Raw genomic sequence first — 15,042 nt, 5'->3', positions numbered from 1 at the left:
CTCTTACAAACTAACCTGGGAATTGTCAGTTCTCCCTCTGCACCACTGCACTGGAAACCTCGATTTACGAATTCTGCTCAAGAATTGCATGAAAAGTTTCTCTTCTCATTTAAGGAAGTCTCCTGAAGGTTCACTGGGAATTGCAACCTGCATAAATTTATTCTTTTGTGTGTGTCGCAAATGCAGCCATTTCTATGCAGCTCTTTAGTGGACTCGGATCCATTCCAGCAGAGCTTGTACCTTTTCTCCCTCATTGCCTGAGGTTTACCTGGAGCTGTAGCCTGTGAATTGCTTGGTCAGAGATGGAGCTGTCTCCTGTCCCCTCTCCTGGGGTCTTTCAGGAGTTTTCCCCATGATGCTGCTATTCCAAACAATCTGTTTTCAAACCCTTTGGAAGCACTTGGTCTGGTGGGAGCAGAGCTCCGTGCAAAGGACTGGGAAATGTGGTGGTTTAAAAAAGAAATCAAGCCAAAACAAAAGTGCCCAACAAAACAGAGTGTGGGGAAGCTGAGCTCCCAGTCTGCTTGCTGGGGAAGAGTGGGTGACAGCATTGCTGCAGCTTCACTGCTGGTGTAAGGGGGCTGTGTGCTCTGCAGGGTGAGTGAGGAGGTTGGGGCTCCTTTCTTACCCTCAGACTGTGCTCCAGAGGGATGGTTTTGTTGAAGCTTTTTATTTCCAGGCACTAGCAAGTTGTGGAAGGGATGGCTCTGCAGAGTCTCAACCTCTACATGTCCTTTCTGAGCCATCCATCCCAGCAAAGACCTGTCAAGGTGTTCAGGATACCTCCTCTGGTTCAGAGATACCTTAACATCCTTTGCTGGATTTCTTCAGCTGTCACGTGGGAGGTGAAATCCTGGGCTGCTTTTACTTTTTCCTGAGGCTTTATGAATAATGCAAGACATGCTCTTTTTTTTATTTCCAGATTGAAAAGATCATGAGTTCCATCGGTGAAGGCATTGACTTTTCCCAGGAGCAGCACAGGATCTCAGGTAGAGTACCCAGCATGTGTCCATCTGTCCTGGCTGTGCTCTGCACACAAACAAGGTGCTGGCTCCTGTGTGTGGATGTCTTTCACCTGCTTTGACTCTGGGAGGGAGAGGAATGCTGTGGCACAGGAGAGCAGACCTGGGTTCCCACACGATGCTCAATGCTGCTGCCAGCAATTTTAATTCTACCCTCCTTGGGAAGATTGCTTTAAATTTGAAGAATGCAGCTGCAGGATTTTCCTCCCAGCTCTTTCCATGAGGGCAGCAGCTGTGCTGAGCAGGGCTGGATGGTGCCACGGGTGGGTCAGTGTGGGTGCCATGCTCGCTGTGCCCTTTGCATGTGGTTAATCTGCCAGAGGGTGATCCTGGGCATTTCTAAGTGCACCTGCGTGTGTTGATATCCACTGAACAAGGCTTCTGGAGGGCACTTAAAATGTGAATTCCCTTCTCTGCCTTTGAATTGTGAGCAAAAGCAGAACTGAAGCTTGCTGGAGAGCTGCCACCATGAGGGATTCTGTCCTTTTAAATCCTTCACCTCCAGGCTGCTGCAGCAGAACAGCTCTGACTCAGGATGGGCAGGAGCTCCTCCTGATGAGATGCTAATGCAGATCCACACATGCAGCTCACAGGGGCTGTGACAGAGCTCACCTCATATCCATTTGTCACTCAGGTTTTTGCTTAGGTGAGGAGGAACCCACTGTTCCCAGTGGGAGTTTAGCCTGATTCAGGCTCTGCTTTCCAGGGTGGCTTTGCAGAGGAGGTGAAGCTCTGGGTGGGTTTGTGTTCCCTGCTCTGACAGCCCTCGACAGCTCTGGGATGTGATGGATTGATAGCACCAGGGAAAGGTCGGACATGGAGGAGAGAGCAAGAGCCAGTGCTCCTGCAGACCTGCAGCTGTGCAGGGAGCTCTCAGCAAGATGGAAACCCTGGAGCAGGTGGACACAGGAGCTGCTGTGTCCTGGAGCTGGGGCTTTTCCCACAGGCTGTGCTCTGTCACTCTCAGTTTGGGATCCCTCTTGTGCAGATCTTCTGCTGGGCACATTCCCTGTTTGTGCCTCCTTTCCCTGGAGCAGGCAGAGCTCTGCCAGCCTCTGGCTGGGAGCTCTCACACATTTGGCTTTTCCTCCACAGGGCTTTGTGGGACTGTTGTTATGCTTCAGGTCATGGTGAATGTGCATGGGAACTGCAGGGAGCTCCCCAAATGCTCTCTCATCCTTAAAATGAGTGAGGTTTGATGATATTGAGGCTTGTGACTAGCTTGGGGTCTGGAAAGGTGAAATGCCTTGTTGGCAGTTCCTGTAGGGATAAGTGTGTTTGGAGCTGGCTGTATGAGCAGTTACTCTGTACCACTGCCTTGTGTCTGGATAAGAGCTGCCTAGGCCTTCTTGGAACTTGGGCAGTCAAGGAACACCATCATTTCAGGGATACCAAACTCCACCTGCCCTCTTTCTTAAGGGACTTTGGCCTTGGAACAGACATTTGTGTCTCTCTGCACCAAATTTCCATGAGCAAGTGGGGTGATGTTGGTCCAGCATAGCTCACGCACGATTTCATCCTCCAGACAAATGCAAACGTCACACTAAAGATTGTTACTGAAACAATAAGACCTGAAAGCCCCTCCTGAACCCTGGCAGCCTCTTCTTCTCTGTGCTGAGGGACTTGAGAAGAGCCTTACAGGAAGCACCACAGCTTTGGGAATACACTCATCATTCCAGCTCTGCCAGCTGCAGGCCTCTCAAAGGCAGCATTCCCAGAATGTGGAGCATAAAGAGAAGGATAGAGCTGAGAAATATGAATTTGTTTCAGTCAGAAGTTGTGATCAAGATCTTGCCAGGGGCACAAGTACTGTGATTATTCTATTCTGTTCTTGTACCATCCTTGTAACACAGAGATATCAGGTGTACTTTAGTTTTAGGCATCTTAGATTTCAGCCTGGGATGTTTTAGGTGTGGGTTCTTCTCTTTTTAAAGGAAACTCCTCCATTCCCTCCATCCAAATACTTCACTCTCTTCATTTTGTCATGACTTGAAAGGGTTTTGTAAACAGAAAGCCTGCAGTTGGTATCGCTGTAGGTTTCCCTTTTAAAAGCAGAAATGAATTTAGAAGTGCATGCAGGGCTGAAGAGAGTAAGTAATTTCAAAAATTAAATTCAGGAGCCCAGCTGTGGTTTCATTCCCCCTCCCAATACCCCGACAGCTCCCAGGAATACTGTGGTAGGCAGCAGGCACTTCCTCACCTCTCTCTTGATAAATTAATTCTGAGCCAGCCACAAATCACTTGGATCTGTCGAAGCAGACCTGTGACATCATTTTTTAAAACCCCCAAGCCATGTTGTCCATCATCGAGTAAATATTGAGGAGTCAGTGATTTCCACTGGAGAGTTACGGAGCTGCTGCCTCCCTCCCGGGCGGGTGGGAGCACTGGGAGGGGGGAGAGGATGAGGAGAAGGGAGGGACAGCGTGGAGCGTGGGGCTCGCGGCTCAGACAAAGCCGCCGCAGCCGCCGGCGGAGCGCAGGGACCGGCGGGGGAAAGGATGCAGGGGAGGATGGAGAGGATGGAGAGCTGGCGAGCGGGAGCTCCTGGCTCACAGTCCGGGCTTAGCTGCTGCCCCGGAGCATGGGCTGGCTCAGGGAAGGGAGGCAGAAGCCTTTTGTGATCTCGGCGTTGCCGCGTGCGCTGGAAGGACCGGCCGGCGCTCCCAAATACCGGCACAGGAGCAACCCCCGGGAGCAGACAGCAGGAATTACCCCAGGAATCTGCAGATAACACCGTGAGCTCTGTGTGTGCAGCCATTGCAGCACAGTGGGGAGGGATGGCTGGAAGGTACCAAACTGCTTCAGCTGACCTGGAGGTTCAAAGGAAGCAAACGGGGGTCTCCCGATCATCCTTTTCTTTGCATCCGTGCTGGAAACAGGCATGCCAGGAAGCCTGAAAATCTGCCTGTCTTGCATAGCAAATTCCCTGATGAGAAGGAGATCTCTGAACTTTTTTTTGGTCGTACTTAAGGTTTTGAGCTTTACTAGAGGAGAGTAACAAGTCATTGGATTCATCCCAGATGTGAGGGAAGGGAGAGCTCATCTGCCAGAGCTTCCGTAGGTGTTGGGAGGAATCTCCTTTATCAGAGGCTGAAGGGGAGGTGCCAGGGCATGGCTCGGACTTGAGCTGCTGCAGGAAGAGGAGAGAGTGTGCTTGCATTTGCTTTTTTTCTTTTGCCGTGGTTGGGAAGCAGGGAACCGAAATGCCTCCTTCCTGCAGAGCTGCTCCCTGGCTGAGTGAGGGGCTCGATCCAGCGGCTGTGCTCGGCTGAAGAAAATGAAGGAAGGGCAAATCCAGGTGCGTGCCCAACACCTGGCAGGACCAGCAGTGTTGGGTGAGAACTGTCCTGGCTGTGCTGTCACACAGTGCAGCGGTGGGGCTGGGCTCTCTGTGGCCAGCGTGCTGGAATGCCAAGAGGTCCAGGGAGTGTGCTGGAATGCCAAGTGACCGGATCGCCTGTAGAATGACAGAGCCAGCCAGGGCTGCCGGACGTGTGCCTGGGGTGCCCATAACACAGTAACGGCGAGAAGAAACCCCTGCCATGGTTTGCTTCTCTCAGGACTGCTGGGGACGAAGAGCACAAGCCCTTCCTCTCCGCTGCTGCAGTCTGTGCTTCCTTTGTCTTGCGTGTCTTCCCGCGGACAGCAGCTCTGCCTGGGCTCCTGCTGCTTTCCCGAGCATCCGCCGTGTCCGACCTGGCTCGGCTGCATGAAGCTGTTTTCTCTCAGGCTGCTCCGTGCTCCCCGCTGAGCCAGGGCTGTGTCCAGAGGTGCGTGGATGAGAGGACTGGCACAGCTCTGCTCCCTTCCCTCACACCTGTGACTGCCTGGGAATGCCTCGGATGGAAGTTTGCTGCTCTCCTCCCGCCCCCTTCCGCTGAGCCAAGGAGTGGATCCGCATCCCCGTGGGGTTGGGCTTCATGTGCTTGCCTGGCGAGGAACTCGCGAGCCCTGACAGCAGTGCCTGTGATCTCAGCGCCCCGGCAGCGCCTCTGAATCTTTGCCCGGGAGAGGAGTTTCTTTTCTGAGTGTGAACTGCTGTACAGATTTGCACCCGGAGCCCACGGAGGCACTGCGAGCTTGTTGTCCATGCTCTGTGCACACAAGAGGAATTGTCTGCCCGCTGATTTGTTGTACTCTGAGCATAATTTTTTGAGTTTCCTTATGGTAATGACTATGATGTGGCAATGCCATCTGTCCTCCTCAGAGTGCCGCTGCTACCGCCTGAACGGTTTCTCCCTGTTCAAGCGGCTGCCGATTCCTCTCTCGTCAGGTTCGCGGATGCTGGAGCAGAGCGTTGGGGAGTGGCTGGAGTCCATCGGCCTGCAGCAGTACGAGAGCAAGCTGCTCCTGAACGGCTTCGACGATGTTCGCTTCCTGGTGAGTGCCTGGCAGGGATCCTGGGCTCCAGGGAATGGGTTGGCCAAAGGTTCCCATGTTACCAATGCCCTGTGTGGGCGCCGGGCACAGCCGGGTTCTCCCGCCCGGCACGACGGTCTTGGTTGGGCAGAAGGAATAGATGAGGGTTATTGGTTTTCTCGCTAAAATTTTGGTAGAAAATTTTATTTTATCTGCCCTCTAAATCTTTATTATCCAATTTACTCCAGAAACAGGAACTGAAATTCGCTGGTGTTTTGATGAAGCCCCTGAGCTGTCTGTGCTCTGGGCTGTGAAGGAGGCAGCAGACCTCTTGTTGGAACTGTACTTGCTCAGAGCATGCAGGCAGTATGCTAATGAGCTGTACCTAATTGCACTGACACTGTTGGCTCTGAAACCTAATGATGGTGACACGGTAATGCTCAGGGTTGAGGGGTTTTAATAACCAGTGTCTAGAAACTTAAAGCAGCATGGTGTAAAAATCTGAGAATTTGCGGGGAATGATGGATGAACTGCAAAGAGGGAAAATTGTGGTGCTGCAGGAGAGGTTTTCCCTGCATGGCTTAAAGAAATGCTTTTGAACGTGGGCTCCAAGTTTGGCAAATAACAAAAAAATGGACGTAAACCTTTGGAAAAGTCATTTTGGCTAATGCAGCATCCTGCCTTGGAACGGGAGTGGTGACATCTCTGGTGCTGAGGACAGTGCAGAGAGGTGACACCAGGAGGATGTGAGCTGGGTGAGGGGTTTTGGGAGCACACAGTGGCCATCACTGGTGGGGAGGGTGTGAGGGGCAGCTGGAGAGAGACAGGAAGCCAGGGAAGGGCGAGGATGGAGGCTCAAGGAAGCACACACCTGAGCAGCATCTGCTGGGCTACTTAAAGCATAATTACACCCTGCCTTTAAAAAATTACCTGACCAGGAGGATAAATGTTGTGGGATCTATCCAGCTGTGCCTCCTGGTCTCCACAGCAAGCAGCCAGGCCGTTTGCTTTCCCTTCCCCTGGCAGGGCCAACACTCCCCTCCAGAGCTGGGGTTTGCTGTGGGTTTCACCCCGTGTCCCACCTGCCCAGTCCCAAAACCCAGTGGACTCTTGGCCAGGGATGTGTGAGGGTTCAGCATCCCTGTGTGTGCTGGAGCTGTTTGGAGATGGTACAACAAATTTAAATGAAATAACCTTGTAGATCCTCTTGGGATCCCCTGCTGATGGATCTGTGATCATTGTGGTGTCAGTGGCTGCTCTCACCCAGCAGTTACAGATAAAACACCTTTCCCTTGCCTGGCCAGGTGTGATGGACCTCACTCAGCTCAGAACTCCAGTAGCAAAGGTTCCTGTGTGTGTCCCTCAGTGTGTGTGGTGGTTTGGTACATGGTAGGCTTTGCTGTCTTCATGGCTGGACGATTTTCTTCCGTGTCCAGTGCTGGGTGGCTGCTCCCATTGCAGCAGTTGGCTGCTGCTGGATCCAGGGGATGGGACAGTCATTTTCTCATTCCTCTTAAATTTAAAAGGTCAAATAATTTCACTAAGATTTCCTGCAAACCCCAGCTGATTTCCATTTTGCTGCTTATCTCCTTTCCTAGGAAGTTGACCCTGGCACCCGTGCCAACCCTGGCTTTAAATCCATTCATCCCAGCCCTGAGAACTCCAAGCTAATACATCAGCTCAGCAGGAAAGTTGAATTATTTAGAATCTTTCCTTCTGTGGTGTTCCTTGCCTTCAGCTTCTGGTGTTGGGGGAGCAAAACCTTCAGATAGAGCACAAGTGAGGAACAAGTAGTTAATTTGGATCTAGTGGTGTTTTTGATGTTCTTGGATGAATTATTAAAACTGTTGTGAACACTGAAGCTGGGCAGAGCAGAGGCTCAGGACACTGAGCTCTGAGTGTTGGGCTGCCCAGTCCTCTTCTTTGCACAACCATTGCTTTATTGGCTGCCCCTTCCAGTTTCTAACAGAGAATATTCCAAGCTAAAAGTGCTACTTTCCTGAAATTAAACAGTTTCTATGAAAGGCTTAGTCCCTCTTAGGGCCTCACTGTGTTCAATATTTCAAGGTCCAAAGAACGCCGGGTAATGGTTTGCAAATCGCCAGGTGGGTTATGAGGTTAATTAAGTTTTAGTAGCCCAAACTAGGAAATTGGAGTCCTTTGATATGAAAACACATTTTTTCTGTGCAGGGTTGTGGATTGCATTGCTCCCTGCTCAGACACCTGCAGGGTGCCAGGATGGTCCCTTTGCTCCAGGGTCACCAGGTGCCTTTTGAGGGGGAAACCCAGGAGCTTTGCAGGAGAAGAGTGTTCAGTGTGCAGAAATTGTGCAGCTACAGAGCAGGGCAGTGTCCTAAAAGAACCATTAATTACTGAGGAAGATACTCAGCCTGTAGTAAATAGCAACTCAGAGGAAGGTTAAGAACAGTCTAAGAAGGAGTGTATCCTGTCCCTGCAGCAGGGACCTGTCAGAGCTGGTGTGTGCAGGCACTGGAGTGCTTGGTGCTGTTCTTCACTGGAGAACCAGGGTTTAAAGTTTACTCTTTGCCCCCTGTGTGTCTCTTTTGTAAGAGACACAAACAAGGGGTGCTGGTCTTGCTGGTGTTTTGGTGGCCTGTACTGCAGCCGGGTCTGATTTCAGGAATTTTTGATTCCCTGGGTATTTTCAGCTGGCTCCTGTGTTAATCTATGCCCCATGTCACAAGAGCTTTTACCCCCAGGTAGGGAAATGATTCATGAGCACACTGTGTGTAAAGGGAGTTTGAAAAGTGCTCTGTAAATATATTTGGCTTCTTAATTAGATGTTAATATAGGAAGGCAGAAACATGTGTTGTTTCCAAAAATAATAATTCCGTTATTTTCAGAACTCCAGGAACTGGGGATTAGGGGATTAGCTGTGCTCCAGCCACGTGCCGGCCTCACTGGACAGGCTGCAGCTGGAGTGGGCAGCAGGGAGGGGATGAGGGTCCTGCTCCTCTTGGGATCTGCTGACCAACAGCTGAGAGGGGCTCGGGTGACCCACGGCTCCTGCAGGTGACAGTGGGATCCATGAGTGGCTCACAGGCTGTGCTGTGGAAGGGAAAGGTGCTCTGGAGCCTCCTCTCTGCTCCTGGGAATTCCAGCTCTGCATCTGGGACAAAGTTGATCTTGATGAAGCATTGGCTGCTCTCGGGGTGGGTATCACTGGCACAAGTCAGCAGGATTATTGGGACATGGATGTGACGTGACATTGGAGCGTACGTGTTCCTGGGAAGGGACCAAGGTCTGCACAGATCTTGGATTGTGTAATCTTCTGGCTTGATTGAGGGAAGAAAAGGGTGATAAAAGATGGATTTAGGGTAGCTTAGCTTTACAAAACACTGAGTTTTCTTCCCACATCTGCATATTGGGCCACATCTCTGTGTCTGCAGAAATTCTTCTACTCCCTTCAGGTTGCCTACAGTAGCCACACCTTGTTTATGGGCATGGCAAAGAGGCTTTCCCTGTTGTTCTGCCACTCTCGAGCACAAACCCCACTGTCCAGGACAGCAGCTTCCTTCCCTCACCTTCTGCATTGCCACCAAGTGACCTTCATGGCCAGCACCACTGCCACGGGGCAGTCAGACTGGGACACTCAGCTGCTGCTTTTCTTATGGAGCTGGAATTGGGCAGCAGCCTGTGCTGGCAGCTGGGATTAGGAACAGCTTAAATGGAGATAGTGCTTCCAATCCTCCTGCTCTGCTCCACAGCCCGCTGGGATTCCTTCATCAGAGGGGAAAGTTTATTTGTGCAGTGGGTGAACACAAGCGAGGCAAAGCTGCTGGCAGTGGCTGTGCTGTCCTTGACTTAGCAAAAATACAGCTTTGCAAGTAGGATAAAAGCCTCAGCAGCATTGCCTGCCAAATGTGAACAGCTCCAGTGAAGCAGGAATGCCCACCCCAGCACCCGGGAGGAGCAGCACTGCTGCCTCCCACGTGGAGGAGCGAGTTCCTGGAGCCTCGTTGCCTCATCCCTCACCAGAGGAGGGGAATGAAAGGTCAGATCACAACAGCAGTGAGTGAGAAGTGTCATCCAGAAAAGTGCACAATAAATGCATTTAATTGTCCTTGGTGGGCAATGAGCTGGGGAGCTGGGAGAGCAGGAAAAATGTCACCGGAATATGGACCAAGAGGGGATTGTGCTGCTCCTGGAGCTTGGCCCCATCGTGTCTGCTGTGCTCACCAGAGAATCTGCCACAGATGCCCCTCGTGGGAAGTCCATAGAAAATGAATTTTGGGATGGCCAGTGCATTCCTGGTCTCTGCAGCAAACAGGGATTAACCCAGGGAAACAGCAGGCTGGACTTTGCCCGTCTGGAGAGGGCAAGGACGTGGCCACTGTAATGAGAAGGAATTGCAGTAATTGATGGTGGAATTCCTCCACAGACGTGGGGAAGGAAATGCCATTACCTGTTCCCTCACACAGTGTTTTGTGATCCCACAGATCCCATAAATGTACCCGAGATGCTTGCAAAAGCTTTCCCCTTCCCCTGGAGGGCGGGATCTTGCTGCTGCCCCGACAGCTTCCTCTGGGCTGACATCTGAGAAGGGCAAACCCCGCGTGCTCTGGCAGTTGTACCAGTGTTCTGGAGTTGAACTTTTTATTCAGTTCAAAGATATTTTCATTCACAAATGAGCAGGTAAAAGAGAACATAAACCATTTTTATGGCTTTTTTTTATTGTTCAAGCCTGGATTCCCATGGAGTGTGTGGAAAGCAGCTAATGCTGATTCAATGAGACAGCGTCAGAAAGGGAAATCTGTTCTCTGTGTGTAGTGCCCTGGGCTCCTCTGGGGGATTTTATTTATTTTTTTATAATTGGGGAGAAGTGGTAGAAAAATGATGGTGGTGGAAGAATGGGGTGTCTGCAAATAATTTAGAGTAGTGACATTAATTTGATTAAATGCAATTCAGGGCCATGTTAGATTAGCCTGCAGTGTTGTTCACAAATGGAACAGCCTTTCCTTCCTCTTCTCCTCTCTGTGTGTGCAGGCAAAACCAGGATAAATGTGGAGTTGAGGCCTTGGCTCAGGTTGGCTCACCTTGGCTGGGGGTGTGAGCTGAGCTTGTGCCTTCCTGGGCCGAGGACAGCCCCAATCCACATCTGACTGGGTGTGAACAAAGCCAGGTCTCCTTTGCTCTTCAGATCCTGGGTTTTGGGTGTGGGCTGACATGATCCTCATGTGATCTGCATGATCCTCATTCTCACCTGGTACCTGCCCTGCTGAAGCACTGGCATCTCCTGTGTCCTCAGTCACTCATCTCTGATCCAGTTTTGAATGGCCCAGCTTGGCACGCAGCTGCTGGCTCCCTGGGCAGCAGCCAGGATTTGGACATGCTCTGGGAATGTGTCTGCCCCAGAGCTTTTTTCTATTTTCATAAAGAACTTGTCATTTTATAGTAGCCATTCGGGCAAAACTGCACTGACACATTCTGGTAGCGGTTTGCACCCAGGAATGATCTGTGAGGACCAGGGGAACCAGAGACCCCTGACAGAGTTTTACTGCATCTGCTTTTGCTGAAACACAGCAAGAACATGGCCTGACCTCAGCTAGTGCAGAGATTTTCATTCAGGCTCAGGTGAGCCCTGTGTAGCTCATGCCTGGGCTGTGTCAGGCTGGAACTGGAGCAAGGTCTCCTCAGCTGGGCAGAAGCTCTGGGTGGCTGTTTCTGGATCTGGTCACTGCTGCCAGCCCCCAGGAACACGTGCCAGTGTCCCCAGACTGACTGTGCAGTGTTAAATAAGCCCCTAAGAGTGGGGTTGGACCCTGGGGTAAGGATCTCTGCCAAGCCCCTGAGTGGGAATCGCTTCATTCAATTCAATGAATTTTGTTTGACATCTCCCCTGTGGGTTCTGGCTGGTCCTTGGGAGGTTCTCAAGGATTGTGCTTTATCCACCATGGTAGGGATGTTTGGGTTGCCTCTGGAAGAGAGTGGTGAGAGCAGAGGCATGCAGTGATCTGGGGTTGAAGGAAGTTTGAGGATCTTGGGAAATGTGACAGAGCTGCGCCAAAGTTCCCTGGATAATAGGAATGGACTCCACAGGGAGCAGAGAGGTTGGAGTGGATTTTGAGGAGCAAAGTGGGTGGACCAGAACTGGCAATTTAGAGGATACTTATATTTGATTCATTAGTAGCTCCAGGCCCCATAAACATTAAAAAAGCCAATAAAGTTACAGTAAATTTTTTTTTTCTGTCAATAAAATTGCCTAAACTTGACAACCATGACCGATTCCCTCCGTTGCCATTGTCACGCTGCCAGTCTACATGGGGAAGAAAATTAAACAAAAATGAAGTGGCTGTGTGCTAATCTCAGATTTATTGTAGGGTTTTGTGTACAAGCCCCTTTCCCCACTAATGCTCTGTGAAGAGCTGGGGTTTGCTCATTGTGCCTGTGGGCAAACAGATCCTTTCCCCTGCTTCCTACTCAAGTATCCCAGACTGCAGATGCCAGAAAGGGAAGGCACCAAGCTCCACAGATCACAAGGCCAATTACAAACACAGATTTGCATGAAGAAATGGGGTCTCCCTGCTCTGAGATCTGGGTGTGCAGGACCCAGCTGTGAGCTGGACACGTCTCCATCTCCCACATCCAGGCTGCCAAAAGCAAAGCAATAGCAGTGACAGCAGAATCTTCGACAAGATGCAAATTGTCTCGAATGCACTCAGGGGAAAAAGAAAAAGAGCTTTGTGTGCACTTTGTATGCACAAAGAGCCTTCAGCTGTCTCTCTGCTTGGGATGTTTGCAGGAGCTTTTGGAGTCTGGGAACGCTGTGTTTGGGTTTTGCATCTGTTGCTTTCGATAGACACGTCCTGGTCCCTGTCCTGCCGTGGTTGCCCGGGCAGGGTGTGCTCACAGCAGCGTTGCCATCGGGGTCCATCCGCTGCCGGCCCGGCCACGCGTCCTGCACGGAACACTCGGTGCCTCGGGCCCTTCCTTAGCTGGAACAAGAGCATGGACAGACGCCAGGCTCTGGGGAAGAAGCAGCATCTGAAAATTGGGTAGTTAAGTGCCTGCAGAGTGTCCTGCTGGAGGAGGAATCTGGCAGATTTCGGCAGCGCTGCCTTTGGCTCAGTCACTTTGGGGTCACCTCGGTAGCAGGAGGGGATGCTGCCTTCTGCCAGGTAACCTCTGACTTTTTTTTTTCTCCTTTAATGAGAAACCTGGAGCCTCACGGGCTGTTAACTACAGTGCAGGCAGTGAGGTGTGACCAAAACCAACTCTTTTTCCAAGAACTTGTGTCTCTGCAGGCGGGTTGGCTGCACCGGCATCCCACAGGGCTCCCAGTGAGGACATGGATCACTGACAGACCCCTGCCCTCCCTCGGGGCAGGGTGGAGGGCAAAGACAGGGTTCAGAAGTGTCCCTCATGGTGGTGTGTGTTTGTGCCTCTCCATGGAGGAGCTCAGTTTGGCTTGGAGGAAGCTGAAGGCCAGGTCGGGGGATGAAGTCCCCTCAGGCTGCCTGGCAGCCCGTCTGTGCCAGCTGGGACCCGGGGTGGAACTCAGCCTAACCAGTTCTGGTGTCTGACTGGGCTGATGGTTCAGCTCTTTGAGCAACCAAAGTTCTCTGCCTGGAGCAGAGGAGTTCAGCCCCAGGTAATGCATTTCACCCCGTGTCCCTTCACCACCAGCCAGGCGGGGGCTGGTTCCTGACAGAGCACACGGTGAGATGTTGGGATGAAGGAGCTGCTGGGTGTCCCTCACTGCCCCAAAATGAGGGTGACATTGAGAGCTCTGGCCCAGGCCAGCCCTGAGCCTCTCTCACTCTGCTCAGCCCCGCAGAGCTGGGGCACCCAGGAGGAACATGCAAGGTAAAAGCACTTGTCACAAGGAATAAAATAGGAAACACATCTTGGGAAAGTCTTTGATTCTAATTGGCATCTCTGAGGCTGCTTCTGGAGGCTCCTGGAGGACTGGGCTGATGGCAGAGCACATCCCAGAGCCCTGCTCTTCACACTGAGCCTGTCCTCAGAGGACCTGGGGAGGGGCTGGTGGGAGCTGAGGCTGCTCTGTGCCCTCAGAGGGGCACTGGGAGGTGGCATTGCTGACCTGTGGCACACACCAAAGGAACCTTTGGCTAAAACCAAAAAGCAGCAGTGGCCCATGCAGAGCAGCTCTGCCCCTTGGCTCTTGTCTGAGGGCATGTTCAGTGCAGACAGGTTTAAAGTCTGGCTCCTCTGTGTGGCTGGCAAAGGTTAAAAGATCTCCAGTGTCCTTGTATTTAATTCTCTCTTTTAGTGGCAGATTATTGTTTTCCATGGGAGTTGAAATCTGGGTGGGTTTGAAGGACGTTTCTCCTGCACCAGGGGCTGGAATGATTTGTTCGGAGCTGCTACGCTTTGTCTATCCTTGTTAAGTACCCAGAGAATATGGACTGCCACCAAGGGAATTTAATGTGACACATAAAAATAAGGAGTGCAGGAGAAAGCTGTAGGCTTCACAGTGTTTAACTACCTTGTATCCTTGCTACAGAGCAAGCCACTTTCTTGGAATTTGAGATGCCAAAGGTGGGAGAACACCTACAGCCCTGCCTTGAGGCTGGCACTGGTCTCCCACTCTCTGTAGGAGAGCAGAGCCACCAGCTCCGTGCTGCTCATGTGGGATCACAGCCCTGCCAAAGGGGATTAGCACCAAAAAGGGATCAACACTGGAAAGTGAGCATGAGTGAAAATGTAAATAGGATCAGCAAGCTTGTTTAGTTTTTATACATGAAAATTACGCACTGCCATTGTCACAGCTCGTTTGGCTGCAGACTGTTCCTGCTGTCTGGGTGGCACGAAGGGAAGGGCTGGCTGTGAGCTCTACCCTTGCCAACATCTTCCCTGCACTACCCCAGCTTCAGCCCTGGCTCTCTGCAGGGGGATGGAATCACAGAGCACCAAGATGGGCAGTTCAAGGACACAGAGCAGGTCCAGGCATTGGGATCTGCAGGTTTCAGGTACCTGAGGTGTGACATGCTGTGGGCACTTCAGTCCCTCCCTGTTCCTCCTCCACACAGGGCAGTAATACTTTGCTTTCCAAACTTATGGGAGAAATCCCATCACTTGTTCTGGCCCTCTTTGTCCATTTCAAAAAGCCCTTTGGAAGCCATCTCTGGGAGATGAATTTCTTGCACACATGCTGTGTTCCTGCCAGGTGAGGTGTCTGTCAGGGGAGTTAATCCCCATTAATCCCTTCCCTCCTCCCTGGAGCCGAGCACACAATCTCCTGCTGTTACAGGAATGCACATTAAATGTGGCTCTTTGGCTTAAAATTCATGAACAAGAAAGGGGTGGGGATGTTTCCATCTCTCTGGTGGGATGCTGCTGCCCACCAGCCAGAGGTCACTGCCCTGGCAGCAGCAGCTCCTTGTGTTAATCACTGGGAGTTTGTTCCCAATCCAGGAGGGTTGCTGTTTGTGCACCAAATCGGCAGCCTGGAGCTTTCAGCAACAACCTGCCTCTTCTTACTGATTTTGTGCAGTAAAGGGGTGCACAGAACAGTTCATGTGATGTGGTTCCATCCTGTCACAGCTCATGGTGTGCAGTGTCACCACTCAGGTGAGGCCCCGGTGTCCCTTGGCCTTGCTCACAGGCTGTGGGGTGCAGGGCAGATGGGTTTGGCCATGGTCTGGTGTCCACAGGGACTCTGGGGCAGTGGCAGTAG

General features: G+C 51.6%; 1 protein-coding gene across 9 annotated transcripts in view; it reads left to right on the top strand.

Moving 5' to 3' along the window:
- Positions 1-15,042, top strand: part of ANKS1A (ankyrin repeat and sterile alpha motif domain containing 1A) — a 77,322-nt gene that overhangs the window by 49,626 nt on the left and 12,654 nt on the right. For all 9 annotated transcript variants that reach the window (XR_015808767.1, XM_014872738.2, XM_088180514.1 and 6 more), the window contains 2 exons: positions 923-989; positions 5,296-5,402. Coding sequence is in view for 8 of the 9 variants with exons in the window: in XM_014872738.2 (XP_014728224.2) it covers positions 923-989; positions 5,296-5,402 (174 nt within the window). In the remaining variant the exon portion in view is untranslated. The remainder of the gene's footprint in view (positions 1-922; positions 990-5,295; positions 5,403-15,042) is intronic.

The sequence above is a fragment of the Sturnus vulgaris genome, chromosome 29 (genome assembly GCF_052056855.1).
Source record: "Sturnus vulgaris isolate bStuVul1 chromosome 29, bStuVul1.hap1, whole genome shotgun sequence".
Classification (NCBI taxonomy): Eukaryota; Metazoa; Chordata; class Aves; order Passeriformes; family Sturnidae; genus Sturnus; species Sturnus vulgaris.
This window is presented reverse-complemented; position numbering and strand designations above follow the sequence as displayed.